Below are 20,704 nucleotides of genomic sequence, written 5' to 3'. Positions count from 1 at the left end.
AAAGTGAGCCCCACCCAGGAGGACATGGCTTGAGGACTGGGGAGGGCTCCCTGCACCTGCCACTGCCACAGCTCTGGGAGTTCCACCCCTGGAATGAGTGTCTTTTAGTCACACAGACGTCATTTGGTGCCAGGTTCCTTTGGGCTGAGCGTTATTTCCCCAGTGTGCTCTTGTCAAGGGGAACTCCTGTTCTGCAGATGAAGTCCTTAGCTAGGTAAGCAGTGGCAAAGAGCTTTGAGTTGTGTGTGCCATCTCTGACCCACAGGGAGCCAGCCATCTGCAGCACAGTGCTGAGGAGGCCAAGACCACTTCTAGCTCTGCTGGAAAGAATGTGAGAATTGCTAAGTGCCTCATCTCCCAAATGCCAGCCTCTGGGTCAGTAAGTGATAGTCTCTGATCAATGAAACCTACCGTGGCCTGTGAGGAAGTCACCCAGAGCACCGGGTAGTAGGTTTTCATGAAGCTGAATTTATTCCATCTCAGAGTTTCTGGGAGTGCGCTGCTCTGGTGGGAGAGTGTTACATTAACAGCCAGTAAGTCCTGTCTCCAGGCACTCACACCTTCTCCCACCTGGAATGGGGCTTAGCCATATGACTTGTTCTGGTCAATAGTGTGTCAGCCAAGAAAACCAGCAGAAGACTGCATTGACTATTCGTCTGCTTTCCATCCCTGGACCTGAGGGAAGTAACTTATAAAGAGAAAAGTTATTTGGGCACATGATTTCAGAGGCTTAGTGTATAATCGGCAGATTTGTTGCTTTTAGGCCTTTGGTGGTGGTGACCAGACCAGAGAGCTATGATGGAGGGCTTGTGACCCAGCAAACTCTTCACCTCCTATGGGACCTCCCACTAGGCCCAACCTCCTGGAGATTCTACCACCTCTCAGTACCCTGGGGACCAAGACTTTAACACATAGTCCTTTGGGGGACATTCAGCATCCAAACTGTAGCAACATCTGTCAATGTGTTGGGACTTGCCCACTAGTAACTCTGCTATTTAGGAAATCCAGGTTGTCCTGCTGGAGAAACTACAGAGGGTAGCCGAGGCCCCTGCTGGAGCATCCAGCCGAGCATCAGACCCGAGTGAGGCTGCTTTGGACCACCTAGTTCCAGTCAAACCTTCAGCTGACTTTAGCTGCATAAATTGACTCTAGATGAGAAAAGCCCAAATTGTGGAATTCTGTGCACATATGTGCCGCAGTCTGGCTGGCCACAAAATCACGAGCCACTCAAGCAGGAACAAACTTTATTTTTGAAATTGCCGCCAGTACCCCATATACGGGAAGAAGCTGGTCCACACACGCAGCGCGTTCTCCCGGAACCCCAGAACAAGTTCCTCCCCCAGAATTCCCTCCTACTGTACTTCCCCAACCAATGGGAACTCTCCAGGAGTCTGTAGCAGGCTGAGGTGAACAGCAGGAGTCCAATATCCCTATGAATGTAAATTTTAACATAATCATATCATCTCAATGGCTAGCTGGCGTCACCTTTCAACCAAAAGTGCCATGCATCATATTACTTGGCTGTGGCTCTTAACACATATGCAATTATTTGAGCCACTAAACTTTGGAGTGAAAAAAATATTTTAGTAGCAGTAGGTAACTAGTATGATCCTACTTTCCCTTTCTTTTATGAACTGAATATGGCAGCAGATAGATGATGGATTTAATAATATTAATATCACTAATGTCCTCATGTCTGCTCTTGGCAAAATAAAAACATGATGATACTTAGTCAGGACCATAAATTTTGGGGAGGAGGGAGATTTTGCCGCTTGGTAAATTGAGGCATCTTTGGACCACTGAGTTAGTGGAGATCTGGGTAGCAGTGGCTGTGCAGGCTTGGGTCTTTAAATGTCATTAGCACTCCAGTTAGTTGACTTAGATGATCAGAGTGAGATTATCAGAGTCTTGTCAGTGTTTGTGAGCCACCTCTTCATGTTCCAGATGAAGAAACAGAATCCTAGAAAGTGACAACCAGCTGATGAGCACACCTGCTGGCAAAAAGGTCATGCTGTTTCCTCAGGGCAACCCAAGGTTTTGAATGTCTCAGTGGGGTATTAGGGATAGCCAGAAGGCTGAGAAGGGGATTGTGGGGTTATATCATCCCACTTGGGCCTGGTGGTTTGTGAGGGCACCCCAAAAGGCAAATTTGTTAGTCCATTTTCTGTTGTTGTAATAAAATGCATGAGACCAGGTAGTGTATAAAGAATAGAGGTTTATTTGATTCCTGGTTTTAGAGGTTGGGAAGCCAAAGAACATAGTGCTGCCATCTGCTCAGCTTCTGATGAGGGCCTTCTTACTGCAGCATAACCTGGTAGAGCGTAGCACAGGGTCAGCCAGCAAGTGTGCTAGCTCTGATCTCTCTTCCTATTATTATAAAGCCACTAATGCTATGGGGGGCCCACCCTCATGACCTCATCTTATTCTGATTGCTTCTCAAAGGCGCCACCTGCAAATATAAGCATATGAATTTGAGGATTAAGATTCTAATACCTGAACTTTGAAGGGACACATTCAAACCGTAGCAGGGACTGTGGGAAGTAAATGATTGTCTGCCCAAGGAGATCAGCCTTTTGGGGTGTCATTGGAAGACGGTGGGCAGTGGTACCTGAGGCCCAGCAGGTACCTAGTTCTGCTTGTTGCTTGGTGGGGTCCTGCCGGATCTATCCCAGGAGAGGCTGCTGGGAGTGCATGTGGGGAAGGGAGAGGGAGTGTTAGTGGTGGAGGAGGAGGGAGAGCGAGGCAGACCCAGGAAGAGAGAGACAGAAGTCGGAAGCTTCTGGTTGGTTTCCCTTGGGGCTCCTTTGGTGCATTCAGATGTGAACCCATGAGGACACGCTGTCACGACATGGATTCTGCCCCAACGCTGCACTCACTCGGCCTTCAGTGAACATGCAACACAAACTCAGAAGCCAAAGACCCAGCGGCCCTGCAGTGGATGACCGCTCTGCCGTGACTCACAGAAAACTCAGAGTTTTTTGCCCCAAGATAGCAGCCCGACTCCCTTCCCAGGACCCTCCTCCTACACCACGCCTCGCCCAGGCTCCAGCTCACAACTGGTGTCTTTCTAAGAGAGAATTTGTAAATCCGCTTCCATCTCTGAATCTGTGTACAAAATTCCAGGCGCCCCTCCTCCACCCGTTTCCCCCTCCTCTCATGGCCCGGAACCTGTTGGGGCCTCGTGACCATCCCAGCTCCAGTGGCGCCCTGCCATTCCCAGCTCCAGGCTTGCTCCCAGATTTGGCAACTGAACATCATAACTCTCACCCATGTCAATGATTAAAGCCAAGGCCACTGCCAGTTGGAAAACTGGAGGTCAGCAGGGGAGCTGTGTGTGAGGTCCAGGGTTCTCCCCACTCTGTGGGGCGGCAGATTTCTGTCCCATTTGGAAGGTCAAGAGTTGAAGCCAGAAGCAACACCCATAAAGTGTAGCTCCTGGGGCCTGGGTGGGCTGGGTGGGGCGAGGCAGTTCCTGAGCCCCTTCTGGAAGGGTCCCTGACACGTGTTCTCTTTGGGAAGCAATGTTGTACTGGGGACCAGCTCAAGTCCTGGGAACTAGCCTCGACCCTTCTGTTTACCGGTGATGGGTGCATGGACAGGCCCTGAACCTTCCTGAACTTTCATTTCTGTTTCCTAATCTGAAGATGGAGCCAAGAAAAGCAGCCAAAGCTTCTTGGCATGACCCCACAGGGAGAGAGTGGGTGGTGGCCACCTGATGGTTCTGAGCCCAAGCATGGATAGTTCATCCTTGTCCTGGATAGTTTTTGTGACATTTCCTTGTGGCCTTGTCTCAAACCACAAAAAACCACTCCTAAGATCCAGTTGGTCCTTCCAAGGAGGAGAACAGCCTGGACACTCCCCAGGCTCAGTAGAAGGCACAGAAGTAGACCTGAACGTGGCCCTAGCTCTCTTCCTTGGGTTCAGGGCTGCTGCTGTGGTGCCTCAACTGGGGCTGCTCCGTCACAGATGGCTCAGCAGAGCATGGCTCGTGCCTGGGCAGAGGTGACCCTGGCTCAGATGTTGGGTTGTGGTCAGAGGCCCTCAGCTGGGCATTAGGCAAAATGACAGATGAGTCTGGAAGGCCAGCCCCTCTCCTGGAGGTGTGTTGGCAGTGGGTGGGAGCAGCTGGGTTCTATAGAGCGGAGCAGGCGGAGATGTGCCCTGCCCGCCGGGGCCTCTGCTCCCATCTGCAATGTGTGTTTGCAGCGGGCAGGAAGCCTCATTCCAGCTGCTCCAGGTCCCTTGTCACAGGGCAGCTTTGCTTCCTATAAGCTGGTGCTAATGCTGGTGCCCCATGTCCTGCAGAGGGCAGAGCTGTTGGGGTGAGGCTGCTGCCTGCTGGTGGTACAGCTGGATAGGAGGAGGAGGCAGCGTACCTTGCTCATGGTGACAAGCTGGGGGCCTGGAAACACATGTTTGCTCATCCATTATCTTGGATAAATTGGATACATTGCCTATAATTAAAAATATAGGAGAGAGTTCACACGAAGTCTGGCTTTCTGGCTGTTTTGTTGGGCTCTCTGGTTTTCGAGGTCTTCTTCACACTGTACTGTTCCCGCCATGGAGCTGAATTTTTTTTTTTCTCTCTTCATCTCAATTGTATTGCTGTTTTTCTTAAGGCAGAGCAAAGGGAAAGGTTCTGTGTGGACAACCCAGTAACAGGGAGGCGTCAAAAGCAATGCCTCTCTCTTTGGGTCACCTGCCTGACTCCTGTGCAGGAGACTTTGGTGATCCCCGAGAGCACGTGGGACTCGGGCTTGGAATCATCAGACCTGGATTCAAGCCAGCTTTGCCTCTTGATGGCTGCGAGGGAGGTTTTATCCCTTGGGACACGTCAGGTTCTGTAAAGCAGGGTAGTGGTACAGGGTGGAGCGAGGACACAGTGAGAGGGTGGGCAAAGGACAAAGCTAGGTAAGGGACATGGCCTCAGCAGCCCAGGTGAGGAACCTTAATTGTTAGTCTTCATTATTATTATTGGTCCAGTATATGTTCCATAGGGTTACAAAGTTTAGCAAACCGCTCATGGATTTTTACATACGGATATACCTATGTGTGGTGAGTGGAATAATGGACCCCCAAAGATATCTGCTCTGGTCTGAATGTTTGTGTTACCCCAAGTTCATATGTTGAAACCTAGTCACCAGGGAGATGGTCTCAGGAGGTGAGGCCTTTGGGAGCGATTAGGTCATGAGGGCAGAACCCTCGTGAATGGGATTGGTTCCCTTATGAAAGAAGCCCCAGAGAATTGCCCTTCCCCATCCACTATGTGAGGTCACTGTGAGAAGGTGCCATCTCCAGTACCCCCCATCACTGAATTTGCCCATGCCTTGATCTTGGATTTCTCAGTTTTCAGGACTGAAAAATTAAGTTCTATTGTTTATCAGTCACCCAGTTTATCCTGAACAGACCAAGGCAGTGTCCATGCCTTCCCCCACAGAAACACATTCCTAACGTGTTACCATGGCAGGACTTTGAGATGTGATTGGGTGAAGAACCTGGAGATGAGGAGTTCATCCTGTAGTATCTGGTGGTCGGTGTAATCACAGTGTCCTTTGAAATGAAAGAAAGCAGGAGAACGGGAGGCAGCGGAGTTGGAAGTTGGAGGAGGGACATGAGCTAGGAAATGTCTTCTAGGCAGGGAATGGGTCCTCCCTGGAGCCTCCAGATGGACCTGGCCCTGCTGATACCTTGACTTTAGCCCAGCGAGACCCATTTCAGACGTCTGACCTCCAGAATTGTCAGAGAATACATTTGTCTGGTTTTAAGTCCCCACAATGGCAGTAATTTATTATAGCAGCAATAGGAATCCATGCAGTGTAAACATGCCAGTCAAAATACAGGAAATTGGATCCCCCCAGAAAGTTCTCTGTGCCTCTTTCCAGTACCTACCTACCCCTTGGACTGGTTTTGCCTGTTCTTGAACTCCCTGTGAGTGGAGTTGTAGGGAATGTGTACCTTGTTTTCCAGGGTCTCATATTCTCCCTGGTGCTTTGAGAGGCTCCATTTGGGTTGTGAGTAGCTGTCCCTTGCAAGGGTGTGCCATACTTTGTCTATCTTTGTCTTTCTCACAGGTCTTCCCTTGGGGACCCACAGCAACCCTGTGAGTGGGACAGTTGTGGTTGTAGAAACTAAGGTCTGGCACAGGGTCTGTCTGCTACAGAGCTGGCGAGGACAGAACTTTGTATCCCTCTTGGTATCCTCCAGCTAACTCTGGGTCTTCAGACGCGTCCTTCGCCCCTGGAAGAGCGGCTCAGGGCCATATCTGCTTGGAGGTCAGCCATGAGGGTCAGCTCCTCCCACAGGAAGGACAGCAGCGCCTTTCTCCCTGGAGTCGGTGCACAAGACCCGCTGGAGGATGGCAGATGGCTTCCCAGATGGCAGAGAGCACAGCCCAGCTGGTCCAGGGGATTGTATGAGGGGCAGTAATGACAGGGGCAGTGGTCAGGGGCTAATGGAGGCTCCCCATTGGTTAAAATATTGGATCTGATATGAAGTCGAGAGCTCCAGCTTGAGGCTGGGAAGGACGTGATGAAATTGGTGGTTCTGAGGAGACCCGGGGGACAGTCTGGAGGCAGAGGGTGTAGGGCCCTCTGGGAAGATTCTTCCTTGCTCTGCCCTCCCCGCTCCCACAGCTGTCCCCTTCCCATCTTGCTCACTCAGCCCAGCAGCCCTTGCAGCCGCCAGTCAAGCATCACCTCCCAGAAGCTGCCTTCCCCACCTGCCTCCCTCTGTGTCCTCTGCCCTCAGACCTCTTAGACCCTCACCCCAGTGTCATAGGAAGTTTACGCGCAGAACAAAAGTTTTCAGTGCTTTTTCTTTAAAAAATATATTTTTATTTGTTGATGAACCTTTATTTTATTCATTTATTTATATGCAGTGCTGAGAATCGAACCCAGTGCCTCACACATGCGAGGCAAGTGTTCTACCACTGAGCCCCAGCCCCAGCCCACAGGGCTTTTAATTGCAATATTTCATTTAAAATCACTCTCTGAAAATGCGTGGTCAGAGGCTCATGATTGACATGACCGTGATGCGTGTCCTCTAGACCAGACTGATGGACACCCAGTGGGGTGGGCAGGGGAGGTCTGGGCAGACACACAGGGTGCCGTTTGGGTGGGGAGGGGGTATTTCACATGGCCACTAGGTGTCCTACTTTCCAGGTTGGGCTGAAGTGATTGCTCTGTGGCTTGTTTCTCCACTGCCTGTTGAGTTTCCAGAACCTTCCTGTTCACTAACCCACAAGGCTCTGAGCTTCGTGTCCACACTATTCAGGACCCTCCAAGGCTAGGTCTGTGGAGAGGGAGAGAGGCCAGGAAGTCAAAGGTTGAGAGAGTGGGGCCTGTGTGGGTGTCCCTGCCTCTAGCTCCTGCTTTTCCTAGTCTGAGGCCTTCCTGTGGACACCTCCCATGGCCAGTGCCCTGCACTCAGACATTCCGGGCTCAGTGGGGTGAGCCTGCAGGGAGTCAGCGTGGTCCCTCTGTGATGGTCTGGAGCATTCCACTCTGCAGAGGAGAGGCCAGCTGATTAATTGAGTTGCGGACAGAGCTGTTAAAGATAACAGTGAAGTCAGAGAGGCCGTCCTTCAGGCCTAATCAAGTGGGAAGGCCTGCATCCTGGGAGGGACAGGCCTGCAGTAATGAAAAACCAGAGACAGACCACCCGGGTACCCATAGCCTCCTCCCTAAGCCTGGGCTCAGGCCACTGGCCATCTTGCATGGCTGTGAATGTGCAAAGTCCTGTTCCCTGGACCCAAGCACTGCGTTACTGGAGTGCGGGGGCTGGAACAAGGGGTCCTGGGAGGCCGTGTGTGCTGAATCGCTCCTGTGTACGTGACATGCACGTACCATGTGACACCCATAATAATTCTGAATATTTTAAGCTATCAACTGATCTCCCCAGGGCCCCCTAAGCCCATGTTATTTCCTGGCATTTCTAAGGACTCTGAGACCTGCTAGCCCCACTGCAGCTCAGTAAAGAATTTGGAGGGACTCATGGGCAGGAGTGGGGAGGAGGGTGGGGTTAGGAGTGTGGGGATTGTTTGCTCTGTTCCTGCTGTTAGTTGTTCACATCAGAGCTTTTGTTTTGTTTTGAGTGACACTGATTTGCTTTAAGTTCAAATTCAAAAGCTTACAAAATTTGGTGGCCAGTGTTTGCCTTCTCTGGGCAGGAGCTGAGTTGGGTATAGTGTTAAAGAGGGGACCTCTGCCAGCCTCGTCACCCTGCTTGGCATTATGTGAGCCAGGGGATGCTCGGTGTGTGTGTGTGGGCTGGGGAGTGGCGCTCTGGGTCCTGTGGCTTGGGTCCCTCCCCCTGCTCTGTGGAGAGGCCAGGAGGTAAACCCCATTCCCTAGAAAGCACCCTTCTATGGCTTTGTATTTCTTGGGATAAAACTTGAGCAAATCCAGCCCTGAGGGAATCAACTGTTCATTCAGTGAAATCTCCATTTGTTTTACCTTCCTTTACTGCTCTGGAAGTTAAGATATTCTATTTCCACTCCCTTGGAGAGTAGTTATTTTTGAAATTTTGCCATGAGTGCTTAACTTAGCAAAATCTAATGTTAATCAATAACTGGACCCAGTTTACTAATTCTTTCTTCGTGAGAACGTAAATCTCCCACTGAAGGTTTTGTATTTAAAAAGTAAGAAGCAATTAGGGATTTTAAGCTTAAATGGTCTTAGCCCGTCTGTGAAGGGATCTGCTCTCCTTCCTCCCAACCTGCAAACTGGCTGCCAGGCGGGAAGGTGCTGCCCACGCCAGGGCGGGCTGTTTCCAGCAGGGCAGTGGCTCTGGGTGTCCCTCTGCCCTGGGCAGCTTCTCCAGGACTCCTCCCCAGGCCGCAGGGACCTGTCCTGGCTTGGGGAGCCAAGGGACCTTTTGGGCCCTCTGACATTTGTCTTCTCTTTTCTTTCACCTTCTGCAGGACACAGTTCTGGTCCTCGCAATGGTGACAGCAAGTGCCCTCCTGTAATGCCGGGGCTGTAATTTCTGCAGGTTTTTAGGTGTCTTCTACTCTTGTTCCAGAACACCTGGACTCTGCTTATCTTACCAGCAGGGAGTGGGGCGAGTGGGCGGAGCTCAGTCCCTCTGCCAGCATAACAATGCCTGGATTTTGGGGGTAGCCAGCTGTTCTTGGACCTGTGGCTTCAAAATATCTAAGAAAAAAGTGAAAATGAAGACAAGATGGTGCTGTCCCTGCATGTTATTATGTTGACAGAGCAGGGCGTGCTGGGGAGAGGCCATGCCAGCTGCTGCCGCAGTGCTGGCCCCACTCTGTGGACTCCCCAGCCAGGTTCACCCTGGAGAAGGAAGGCGCCTGCCCAGGTGGCAGGGGTGGGGAGGGGCTGGGGATGTGGCTCCCAGGACCCAGGGCTGTGCTCCTGAGGCAGGCAGGCAGGGCAGGGAACGGTTTTCCTACCAGGCTGTTTCTAGCAGCTCTTTAATTTTTAAAATTGAGATATAATTCCTGTTTCATTCCGAAGTGTATAATTCAGTGGTTTTTAGTATTTGCAAGGTGGTGCAATCATCACGGCTGTTAAATTCCAGAACGTTTTCATCACCTTGTAAAGAGCCCACTGCTTATTAGCAGTCGCTCCCATTTCTGCTCCCTGTTTTTGCTGCTCCTTGCGGGTGGGGAAGACCCAGTCAGCCATGGAGTCTGAACCTCAGGGCTGGGATGTGGCCCGGGGAAGGGGCTCAGCCACTGAGAAAGGGACCTGCTGGCGTGCGATTTTTACCTTTCTCTTCCTTGTTTTTTTCTGCTGTTAAATGGGGCAAATAACTACCTATTTCCTATCTCTGTGGGCTGTTTGTAGGGATAAAAGGAGACACTGTAAGTAATAATAGCTGCACTTGTTAAAACCTTTGTCTGCTTTGTTCTTATTTAATGCTCACGAATCCTGGGGCGGGGGGTGTGCGTTATTATTATCCCAACTTAATACGTAAGGAAAAACCAAGCTACAGAGGACGTTAGTAGCTTGTTCAAGATTACATAGCCTGGAGCCAGTTTTTATTTGGCAAAGTGTGGAAAACCTGACTTAGTCTTGTTCACGCAAAAGGAAAATTAATTATTCCCCAAATCGGGAGTCCAGAGGTACAGCAGGCTCGGAGGTGAGGGGACTCGGCAGCTCACGGAGGTTTATCCAGGTGTGGCCACTCCTGTGTACTGGCTTCGGGCCCTGTGTGTCCACCCTCTTCCCAGGGAGCCCACTTAAGAAGCAGGACGTCTCTTCCCCAGGAGCCTGCCAGACTTCCCCTGTGTGTGGGCCACACACCTGTTCTTGGCTGTCTTGTCAAGGGATGGGGTTCGCCATGACTGACTTACACTGGACACATCAGCCCAGGTCGGGGGAGGTTTGCTTTCTCCCTTCTTAACTAAACTTTTGTTCTAATTAAGAAGGGAGGAATGATTTGGGGTGGACATGGCATATCCACTAAGGCCGGTGAACGAGCAGCTGGGGTTGGCCCAGTGTTCTCAGGTCCAAGGTCCCTGTGCCTAATGGGAGACGTGGCCTCTGCAGCTCGGGCGCATGGCAGGCACTTAGTGAGCCTTACACCAATCCATAAAGGCTAGTTCCCACCCCACTTCCTGAGTTCTTTTGGCCCTCTGTTACTCTTCTGTAGCTCAGATAAATCTTACCTCTGCTTGAAACTCTTGTAGGGATAGGGCGCTTCGTATTTTAACAGGAATTTCCTTTTTTGTTGCTGTTGTCGCTATTAAGAATCATGGCCACCTTTGTGCTTTTATGTGGATTAGAGCAAGACCCATTTTGGGTGCAAAAAAATTCAAAAGAGGTGTCCACTGGGTGATGTAGCCCTTCCGTTCATGCCTTAGCATGGCACCTGTGTATAAGAACATGGTGCTCCTGTCTTTGGATGGATGCAGCCCTGCTTGGGAGATCTTCCCCAGGGTGTGTATCTCTGTGCAGTGCACAAACTGCTCAGCTGTCCTGGGACATTGCTTCTATTAAGGAACTCTGCAGGCGATGGCAGAGCTGAAAGTTTGTGCTCCATTTCCCCAGGCACAGGGCACATGGTGGGATAAGAGGTGAGCTTCCTATCTGGAATTGGTGCCACTCTCTGTCATTAGAGGGTACAGTGGAAGGGAGGTGAATCCAGTTGTACCATCTCCCCTGCCCTCACATTCTGACCACTCCCCGCTCCCTAGGGAAAGAAGGTGAGCTTTTGGGAGGTGAAGGATTCTTCTCAGTGTGAGACCCACTGGCCTGGAATGGCACAGCAACTTTCCTTGGCCTCAGAACAGCTGCAGCCCTGTACCGTGGCCTCTGCAGGCTGATCTGTCTTGAGGTGGTTCACCATAAATTGGGGAATTAAAAGCCTGGGACTTCCAGAGGCCCAGGCTGGTGAAATCTTTTCCTTGGAGTGAGGAAGAGTTTTGTACATTGACCTGCTCAGTTTTAAAATGTGAAACTGGGGCTTCCTTGTAGAAGACAGAAAGCTGAAGTCATGGTCACGTGGCTTCCCAAGTTCTCTTTGGTTGTCTAGAAAGTGCCCCTGAGCAGACAGCCTGAGTGGGAAGTCGGGCCAGACAGGTCCCCGCACCCCGGCAGCAGTGGCTCTCATGCTTCCCATCACTGAGATTTTCCCTGAAGGTTTCACTTGCCAAGTTTCTGTCTGGTGAGATTCACAAGCCCAAAGGAGCAAAAGGTGAAGGAAATGCATGTGCTGACTGTGTACTTAAGCAGGGGCTCTGCCGGTCCTAGGGTGAAAGGCATGGTCCTTATCGCAGTAGAAGATGGACTGTTTTGATGATGATGATTGAAGATGATGATGATGGTAATGATTATAATAAGTTACAAAATAATAATTTATTGGGCACTTGCCATGCACCAGGTTTCACAGGGTTTGTTTCATTTATTCCTTAAGGAGCACCCACCTCCACCAGTACCGTTTTCTAGGTCAGAACAAGAAGTTAAGTAACTCGCTCCAGGGCATGTATCCAGGAAGTGGCCAGGCTGGGATTTGAGTTTGGACTTTCCTGACTCTGAACTTGTATCTCTGACCTCTATGTTATCAATATACCCCCTGCCCTACCTCAGGGTTTGGATTTTGAAGGATTAAAGGCTTTTTAAATAGAGACCCCTGTTCAGCTTTGCAGCCCAAGGAAGAATGAGCCACATGGTCAGTTGATCCTGGAGACAGCAGGAGAGACTACGGGGCCTGGGGAATGCCCTGTGCCTGTGACCTCCTGACTTCCCTACAGTATCTGCTTATTTGAGAAATGGAGATTTATATTCACATCTACTGTGATTCGAATGTGTGTCTCAAATTGCAGGTGTTGGAAACTTATCCCCAATGCAACAGTGTTGAGAGGTGGGCCCTTTAGGAGGTGATGGGTCTCATGCAGGAGTGGGTGAGCTCCTGTAGGAGTGGGCTCTTGATAAAAGAAGGCGTTCTGCCCCTTCCTGCCTTGCTCACTTGTGCTCTCTTGCCCTTCCGCCCTCTATCAAGGGATGACATAGCAAGCAGGACCTTGCCCAATGTTGGCCACTAGACCTTGGAATTTCAGCTCCCCAAACTCACATCTATTTTGAGCTTCTATCTGTTAAGAGAAATCGAACTTGTGTGTGGGCCTGTGTTTGGCTTGGTGCAGGGGTCAGGTTCCGAGTCAGAGATCGACAAGTCCAGCTGGGGGACCCCGAGTGACAGTGTGAACCCTCTAGGCTTCATTTTTCTCATGCGTAGAATGGGAATGACGGCAGCACCGCACAGCAGCCCCCTGAGGCAGGATTTCATGAGAGACTCCTGCGAAGCTCTCAGCCTGGCACACACTCCACTTTCAGTGAGAGCAGACTACGAGAGCTTTCCTGATAGACTTCTGGATCTGTAATCCCTAATAACTTCAAATTAATAATTTGAGTTTGAATAACTTTGAAAAAGAGCCTAAAGTAAAAAATAGACGTAAATATCTGATCCCAATTATCAGAGGTAACTCACAATGTGCGTTGCCAGTGTCCCAACCCGGGTGTGGCTACCCACTCTGAGAAACACCTCACTGTCCCTTTGTCATGATGGCAAAAGGTGCGACATATGCAGTTGAGGGGGAGAAATAAAGAATGTCCACGCACTTCTGCCTTTATCAATGCTGTATTTACTCAAATCATTCAATACAGTTTTACTCTATAGGTTCTTAATCAAGAAAATGACTATCCTTAATGCTAGGCACTGCAATAGCATCATCAATTCACAGCAAACAATTCTAGGTTAATCCGAAGCCCTGCAAGCACTCTTGATCATGACAGGCTCATGACGACATTCCCTCTGCATGCTAAGTTCAAGTGTCAGATCAAAAGTCTCAAGCTTTAGGCTCTAAGTCCAGCAGATGCACACTCACTCAGACCACAGCGGTCAGCTCAGAGACCATGGCAGGCTTCTCCTGGGGTGGAGCTGTTGAGGAGAGGGTTGTAGGGAGAAGTTTGGTTCTCACCAGGGTCAAGATGTGGCTGTAGAGTCTGAGAGCAGTGAGGAAGATGCAGAGGATCAGGCAAACCACGAGAAGAGTTGAGATGTCAGTCCAGGTCCTCCTCAGCCTCTCAGCAGGAGGGCTCAGTGTCGGCTGGCTGAATGTCTGTCTGTTCATTTGCCCCATCATTTATACTAAATTTGTGGGCTGCTCACCACCCTTTCAATCCCTATCAGCTGCCACCGGGTCTCTCAGTGACGTCATTTACCATGGTGTAAAATCAGCGTGGGGTCCCCACCCTGATTTTCTCACCTTTCCCCCTTATCGGGGTGAGGACAACAAGCCAGAGACTTCACTCTGAGCTTGTCAGGGAGGGGAGAAGTGACTTGTTTATGTCAGGACTATGCCTGATGATCATACTGGGGGGCTCCGTAGGCGTGCCTGGTGAGACTGCAGGTTTCAAAGTGGAGTTTTAAAATGGAGTTGCTTAGGCTCAGGCCTAAGGCCATCCTTATACCCTTCCAGTCTGGATATCTACTGAGTTCACTTTTGATCACACATAGAAGCATCCATCTCCCCATTCCCCCATCCATCCATGCAATGTCCACTGTTCCTTCTTCCATTCATCCAGTTGACATTGAGGGTCAGAGATGAAGTAAGACATTGCCCTGCCCCACTGAGCGGAGTCTGTGGAAGAGAGGCCAGGTGGACATTTTGGAACCATGTGTGGGGTGATTTGGTAGAGCCCTACCAGATACTGGGTGCAGCTGGGTAGGAGCTGCAAGGTTGCTGGATATAATTCTTGAAAACTATTCATCTAGGTAGTGTTTCCTTACCTCTCCCAGCAATTGCCTGGACACATAGAGGCCCAAGTGGGAGGCCCACAAATCAGTGTATGAACCTGTGGTAAAGAGAGAGAAAGTGAACTAACTGCCCATTGACCATCTGGGGTGGCAGTGACTCGGGATTTCACTATCTGGGGAAACCCAGCTGCCCCTGTTCTCCTGCTGGGGCATCTCATCTCTTGGACTGTCCAGGAGGCAGGAAGGGTAACTAGAAGGTGCCGCCTGGTGTCGGGGACCTGGTGCAGCGCCCCCATTCAGACTGAGCCTGGTGTTGTGGTTTCTGCCTCGGTGAGTACTCATTTCCGTAATTATTATTTAGCATTTGGAGAGTGGTTATTTTACACTCAGTGTTCTTCATAGTGAGAGGGTCTCCTGTTCAAACCAATAAAATTTCCATTTACTCTGGACATCAACCACGGTGATTAAAAAAATAAAGCCCATAAATTATTTACTGAACTGGAGGCTCAGCTTACGGTAATAATGCATTAGTTCAGCTAGCCATCACGCCTGTTAGAGGGTCATAAAAGATTTTTTATTTTCCTTCTTAAAAGACATTTGCAAGTCACCTACACATGACCTTGAACTGATCAATTTTCAGAGATGGTACTGGGAGGAGGGTGTATCAGGAGAGAAATAGAGAGGGCTTTTTCTCAATCAGCCTGATTTTAGGCACTGGGGCAAATGCCTGTCCTTTTATAGCCTTCAGGGGAAGAAAAATGAGGAAAAAAATGTGTGTGTATAATTTTTTAAAAAAGGACCAGACCTTAAAAATCCTTTAGAAATGGGTATTTCTTTGATAGATACATAAGTCTGAAAGCTGGCGGGAAGGACCCTTTGGAGAGTCGAGCCTGTCGCTATTGTTGAGACCACCTGTCACTTTCACATAAGTCTGGAGCTCCGTAGAATAAAGCCAGCCCAATGGTTCTGTCTTCATCTTTAAAGAATGTTGCATTTATGGAGCAGATCGATCCCTGTATCTCAAAGCCTGCGATGCTGCTCACGGCCATTTGCTGACTAATGTCTCTGGAGGAGGAGGAAAGCAGCGAGTTTGTGAATTATGGCTGTCTTTGAGGTTCTCTTAGCAAGGCTATTTTTTTATTTTAAGAACGTCTGCTTTGATTAAAGCCATTAGAGCTGGGAGCAAATAAAAATGTGTTTGAATTGTACATGTCTTGCATTTTATAGCAGGAACCCAGATGAAGTCTACGTTTTAATTCTTCTTCCATTAAAGCAAGTGAGGAGGATTCAATTACCAAGTTAAACTAGGTCCCCCTCAAATGCCTGGTTTGGGGTTCTAAGAAGCCCCGTGGTAGGACACTTGTTGTTCGAGTGATTCTTTTATTTATTTATCCTGTGCATTTCTTCAAAATATTTATTTATTTATTTATTTATATCCTTTTTTTTCTTTTGCTGCAAATGTTAGTTTTAAGATGACATGGTTTAAAAATGACATTTTAAAATTCATTTTTTAAAATGAATGTGTTAGGACAGGAGGGTTCAAGGTTTATGAGCAAACCTGTGAACACTTTGATCAACTTGTTTTTTGAAAAAAAATTTTTTTGTAGTTGTAGATGGACAGAATGTCCCCTTTATTTTATTTGTTTATTTTTATGTGGTGCTGAGGATTGAACCCAGTGCCTCATGCATGCTAGGCAGGTGCTCTACCACTGAGCTACAGCCCTAGCCCTGATCAACATATTTTTATATTCATTAACCTTAAAGAGATCATCTGCACACTATGAGACTGAAGTGGTATTAAATTATCTAATAGCAAAGGAGACCTGACAATTCATTTCTAGTTATTAGAAAGTTCCGGGGTTGCTTCCCTTCCGCTTAACTTAGTTTTGTGGCTGATGATTTGCACTCTTGAAACCGTCAGCATATTTCTAATTCTGTGAAACCGTGGACTCACTCTGTGTTGTGGATGTCGGGGTAACTCAGTGCTTGACAAGGAAGGAGCTCTGGGTGGTCTTTATGCACTCTACCTGGAGTGATGGAGTAGGTATTCTTCAGTGTCCTGGATCCTTGGACTCTGCCCTTGACTACATTTCCTGATAAAGCATTTTCCTTTCATCTCCCTTTTAGCAGTCTCTCTTCCCTGTTTCCGCAGCTGGGGCCTGAAATTCCTTTTCTTCTGCTTCCTTTCTTTCTTGCAAACCTGCAATATAAAAACCTGTATTCAGGTTGAGCTTTTGGCTTCTCGTATGTTTCCAGTGTGCCCCAGTTGACCTGTGTATACTGGGAACTTGCATCGGTGGAAGCAGCCTGGGGCAGATGTTATTGTACTAGCTTTACCGAGGCAGAGTGAACAGGGCCACAGTAATGGAACCTGGACTTTCTTACTGTGGGTAATGGCTGTGCAGGACTGAAGGGGGCGCGTGATGCCCATCCGCTGTTAGCTCAGGTAGCCAGAGATGAATAGATCACACTCCACTGACCTTCTCAGGCTTAGTCCTAAGGCATGCAAGATCTCAAGCCTTGTTGGGATCATTAGCACACCAGGATTAATAAACTTTCCACTGTTGCTCTTTAGGGGATAAGGTTGGCTTTTCACCTTGAAGTTTTCCGCACCACTTTGACATTCTAAATGGCAAAGTAGAGATATCAGCTGAAAACAAATGTGTCTCTGACGCCTTTGTATATTGCTGTGCTGGGTCGGTGGGCATGAACAGGTAATTAGCTTGGACTATGTACAGATGTGGATGTGCCCAGTAACACAGTATCTATGAAAACCTTTCTCCTCCATTCCTTCTCAGCAGATCAGTTTTAAATCATGGAATAACGTAGATGAATTTTAATTTCTGATGAAAGAAGTCCATGAAGTTCAACTGCCTCCAGGCCTGGCGAGTAATCAGCAAGTCAAATGATTTGTTTAGTACTTCCCCGGATGCAGTGGGGGAGGGAGAGATGGGGAGAAGAGCAGCAACAACAAAAAATCCTTGATTCTTACCCTCAAAGTCCCCTGGAGTCCCCTGGGGGCCCGAGGCACATGTTCAGTGTGTGGCTGGACCCATGCTATTTTGCAAGTCAGTGGGATGACCCAGGCCAGCTTGGAGAAGGGCTGAGTGACAGGATAATTAGAACCGAGCTGCAGCAGGGTGGAGGGCCTGCCGGTGGATAATAGCTTGTTTGCTAATTGCCAACACCAGATTTTCTGGGCCATTAGACATTTGGTTTCTTCCAAGGCCTTCTGTGCAAATGTGGCCGCGTGGCCGCAGGCCTTCCAGGTAGCAGGTGGAGAGAGGGCAGCTCCTGGGGCTGGATGGCGTCTCTCCAAGGGCTGTCTAAGGGGCCTTGGGCAGGAAGGAACTGTCATGAACAGGTGGAAGGATCACCCGCTGGGACCCTAAGTGGAGAGGCAGCGTTCACCCAGCTTTTATGGAAGGTGGGACCCTTGTGCTGGGAGATCAGCGAAGATGGTGGAGTTAGCAGGCTGCTGGAGGAAAAGAGCTGACTTCTCCATGCTCTTTTGAGATCCCTGGGCCATGGAAGCTAATAGAAATGGGAAATGGCTTTCCCTCCCAGAGGAGCAAATTGTTTTTCTTGTTTAAAAAAAAAACATTTTTTACTATGATAAAGTATATGTAACAAAACTTACCATTTTGACCATTTTTAACTGTACAGTTCAGTGGCAGGAGTGATATTCTCAATGTTGTGCAACCTTCACTGCTATTTATTTCTAAAACTTTTCATCATCCCAATCAGTACCTTTGTGCTCATTAAGCAATAACTCTCCTTTCTTCCTCCCTCCGGTTCTGGTAACCTCTAATCTACTTTCTGTCTTTACAAATTTGTCTATTACAGATATTAAACATAAGTGAAATTATATAGTATTTGTCCTTTTGTGTCCAGCGTATTTCACTTAGCATGTTTTCTGGTTCATTCATGTTGTAGCATATATAAGAATGTCCTTCCTTTTTTATAGCCGAATACTATTCCTTTGTATGCACATACCACCTTTTATTTATCCATTTATCTCTTCATAGACACTTGGGTTGTTTCTATCTTCTGATTATTGTAAACATTGCTGTAATGAACATTTACACATAAGTACCTCTTTGAGTCCCTGTTTTCAATTACTTTGGGGAGATACCTAGGGATAGGATTAGTGAATTATAGTAATTCTATATTTGACTTTTTAAGAAACCACCAAACCATTTCCCACAACTGTACCATTTTACATTCTCACTAGCAATTCATACAGTTCCATTTTTTTCACGTTTTTCCTACACTTGTCCTTAAAGAATTGTCAACTTAGCGGGTGTGGAGTGGTATCTCATTGTAGTTTTGATTTGCATTATTTATCTAATGAGTAATGACATTCAGCATGTTTTCATAAGCCTCCCGACCATTTGTATGTCTTCTCTGAGAAATGTCTATTCAACCTTTTGCCTCTGTAATCTTGTGGCTCTCACAGAGCTGGAGCTGAGCCTCATGGGGAGGAGAGAGATCATGAGCTTGCAGAGAGGGGAGGCAGCTGAGCAGACTCCGGGTCTCACATTCGCTCTCACCATTGCTCTGTCCCTGGGCTGTTGGGTACTCACTGTAATGATGCGGTTTGAGTTCCCACCCAATTGAAAGAGATTTTGCAGGAGCCTGAGATTAATGCAAAGTGATTCTGCAGAAGAGGCCGATAGAGCCGCTCCTGTGCTCCCTCAGAAGCAGCCATGCCTTTCCAAGTCACCTCAAGCCCTCCTATCAGGTATTAGGCTATGCATTGAGTGGAGCAGGACATGCCAAGCCCCGTGTGACTCCTGGGATTCATAGGTGCAAGTGTCCAGCCTTTGGAGGACTTAACAGCATCTCCTGCTTGGTGGGGTTGGGCGGCACAGTGAGAAGCCTGGTAGTCACTGGGAGAAAAGGGACAGGGACATCTCACTGGGTCAAGTTCTAATTCCAAACCCAGAGGGGTGCTGGCGTGGACTTGGATCCCCTGCCTTCCTGGCTGGGGTCGGGCCCTGCTTTCAAGCAGCCCAGAGCCTGAGGAGCAAAACCCTGCGGGCCTCACTCCTGTCCCCGGGCCAGCCTGTGCCACGTCTAAAGGGAGGACTTTATCTTTCCTTTCAGAAACGGCCCCCACCTCTGCATATTCATCTCCAGCCCGGAGTCTTGGGGACACAGGAATAACGCCTCTGTCCCCTTCCCACATCGTGGTAAGAAGTGTGTGCATGTGTGCATGTGTGCATGTGCCCGTGCGTGTGAGCTGGCTACCTTTTCCTTCTGCATCTGCTCTCACTGTTCAGGCCCCTGGGCAGCCCTGCATGTTCACTGGGTGGAGATCAAATCCCAGGTACTGGCCATGGAAGCCCTGCCAAGCGCCTTCCCCACTCGGGGCCTAGAAAGGCTTTCCACGTGTGGCCCATGCTTCTAGAGCTGAGGGCCCGGGGGAGTGGCACCAGTAGGCAGGCTGGGCACACGTAGCTCTTTAAAGGCCAGTTCCAGCCACCACAGGCACCTGCTGGGAAGGAAGCGAATCAGTGAAATGCAGTGGCTTTGCCCTCTGCCGTTCCCTGCCTGCTTCTCACTGTGCCACCCAACCCCACCAAGCCTGAGGCTGAGGTATTGCTTCTGCAACAGTGTGCCCAGGAGAGAACATGGGAGCAGGGTTTCGCACTAGCCGTTGCTCCCACCCCACCCTGCACCTTAAGCGTGGTCCTTATGGGGGCTGCTGTAAAGAGGGGCGTCCACGCAGCCAGTGCAGTCAAGCACCCGAGGAAAGCGTGGCTTTGCATGAGCTGCACAGCTCCCAAGGACCCTGCTGAGAAGAGCTTTGGAGCTTGGTAGTGGGTGTCAATCTGTCCTGGTTTCCTGGAACTGTCCCCCTGTTGCACAAAGTCCTGCATCCTGGAAAGTCCCTCAGTCCTAGCAACGGTGAGGTTGGTCACCTGTGGCCAGGTCCTGTGGTTTCCAAACTCTGCACACTGAGGGTTCCTTGTAGAAGCTTCAGGTTGGTGGAGAGGAGGGTAGGGGGCGGGGCAGGGGACTGGGCCAGTGGTTAGGTGGGTATTGTTCTCACCTCCTGCTTCAGCCAACACACCAGTGTTGAAATGTGCTGGCTTTTATAATTTGGAGTTGTGTGGGAGTTAAAAGAAAGAAAGTCTACATTGCTTTAAAAAAAATGTCTGCCCAAATGACTTGACAGATGGGGAAAGACTCTGACAGATGAGGGCATGGGCATGGCAGGGTCATGTGGTTGGCATTTTGCAGGATCAGGTAGTGTCCTGGGTGTGCCCAGCCTGTTCAGGTGCATGAAATGCTGGCACAGATGGAGAGATCACTGGGAGGCATGATGAAGGGCACAGCTGGCAGAGTGCTCGGGGCGGTCACTGGAGGTCTGCACAGGATCGTGGAGGGCAGTGGGGGAGACAGTGTCTAACCAGAGAGCTACTGGGCTCCTGCTCCATGGTAGCACTTCCATAATTAGCCACAGGCATGCAGG

At 49.3% G+C, this 20,704-nt stretch overlaps 1 protein-coding gene across 1 annotated transcript in view; it reads left to right on the top strand.

Annotated features, from left to right (window-relative positions):
* Positions 1-20,704, top strand: part of Hspa12a (heat shock protein family A (Hsp70) member 12A) — a 62,009-nt gene that overhangs the window by 14,712 nt on the left and 26,593 nt on the right. The window contains exon 2 of the mRNA XM_026389179.2: positions 19,333-19,418. Within this exon, the coding sequence (XP_026244964.2) occupies positions 19,333-19,418 (86 nt within the window). The remainder of the gene's footprint in view (positions 1-19,332; positions 19,419-20,704) is intronic.

This window comes from Urocitellus parryii, chromosome 5, assembly GCF_045843805.1.
Source record: "Urocitellus parryii isolate mUroPar1 chromosome 5, mUroPar1.hap1, whole genome shotgun sequence".
Taxonomy (NCBI): domain Eukaryota; kingdom Metazoa; phylum Chordata; class Mammalia; order Rodentia; family Sciuridae; genus Urocitellus; species Urocitellus parryii.
The sequence above is the reverse complement of the archived record's forward strand: the minus strand, read 5'-3'. Positions and strand labels throughout refer to the sequence as shown.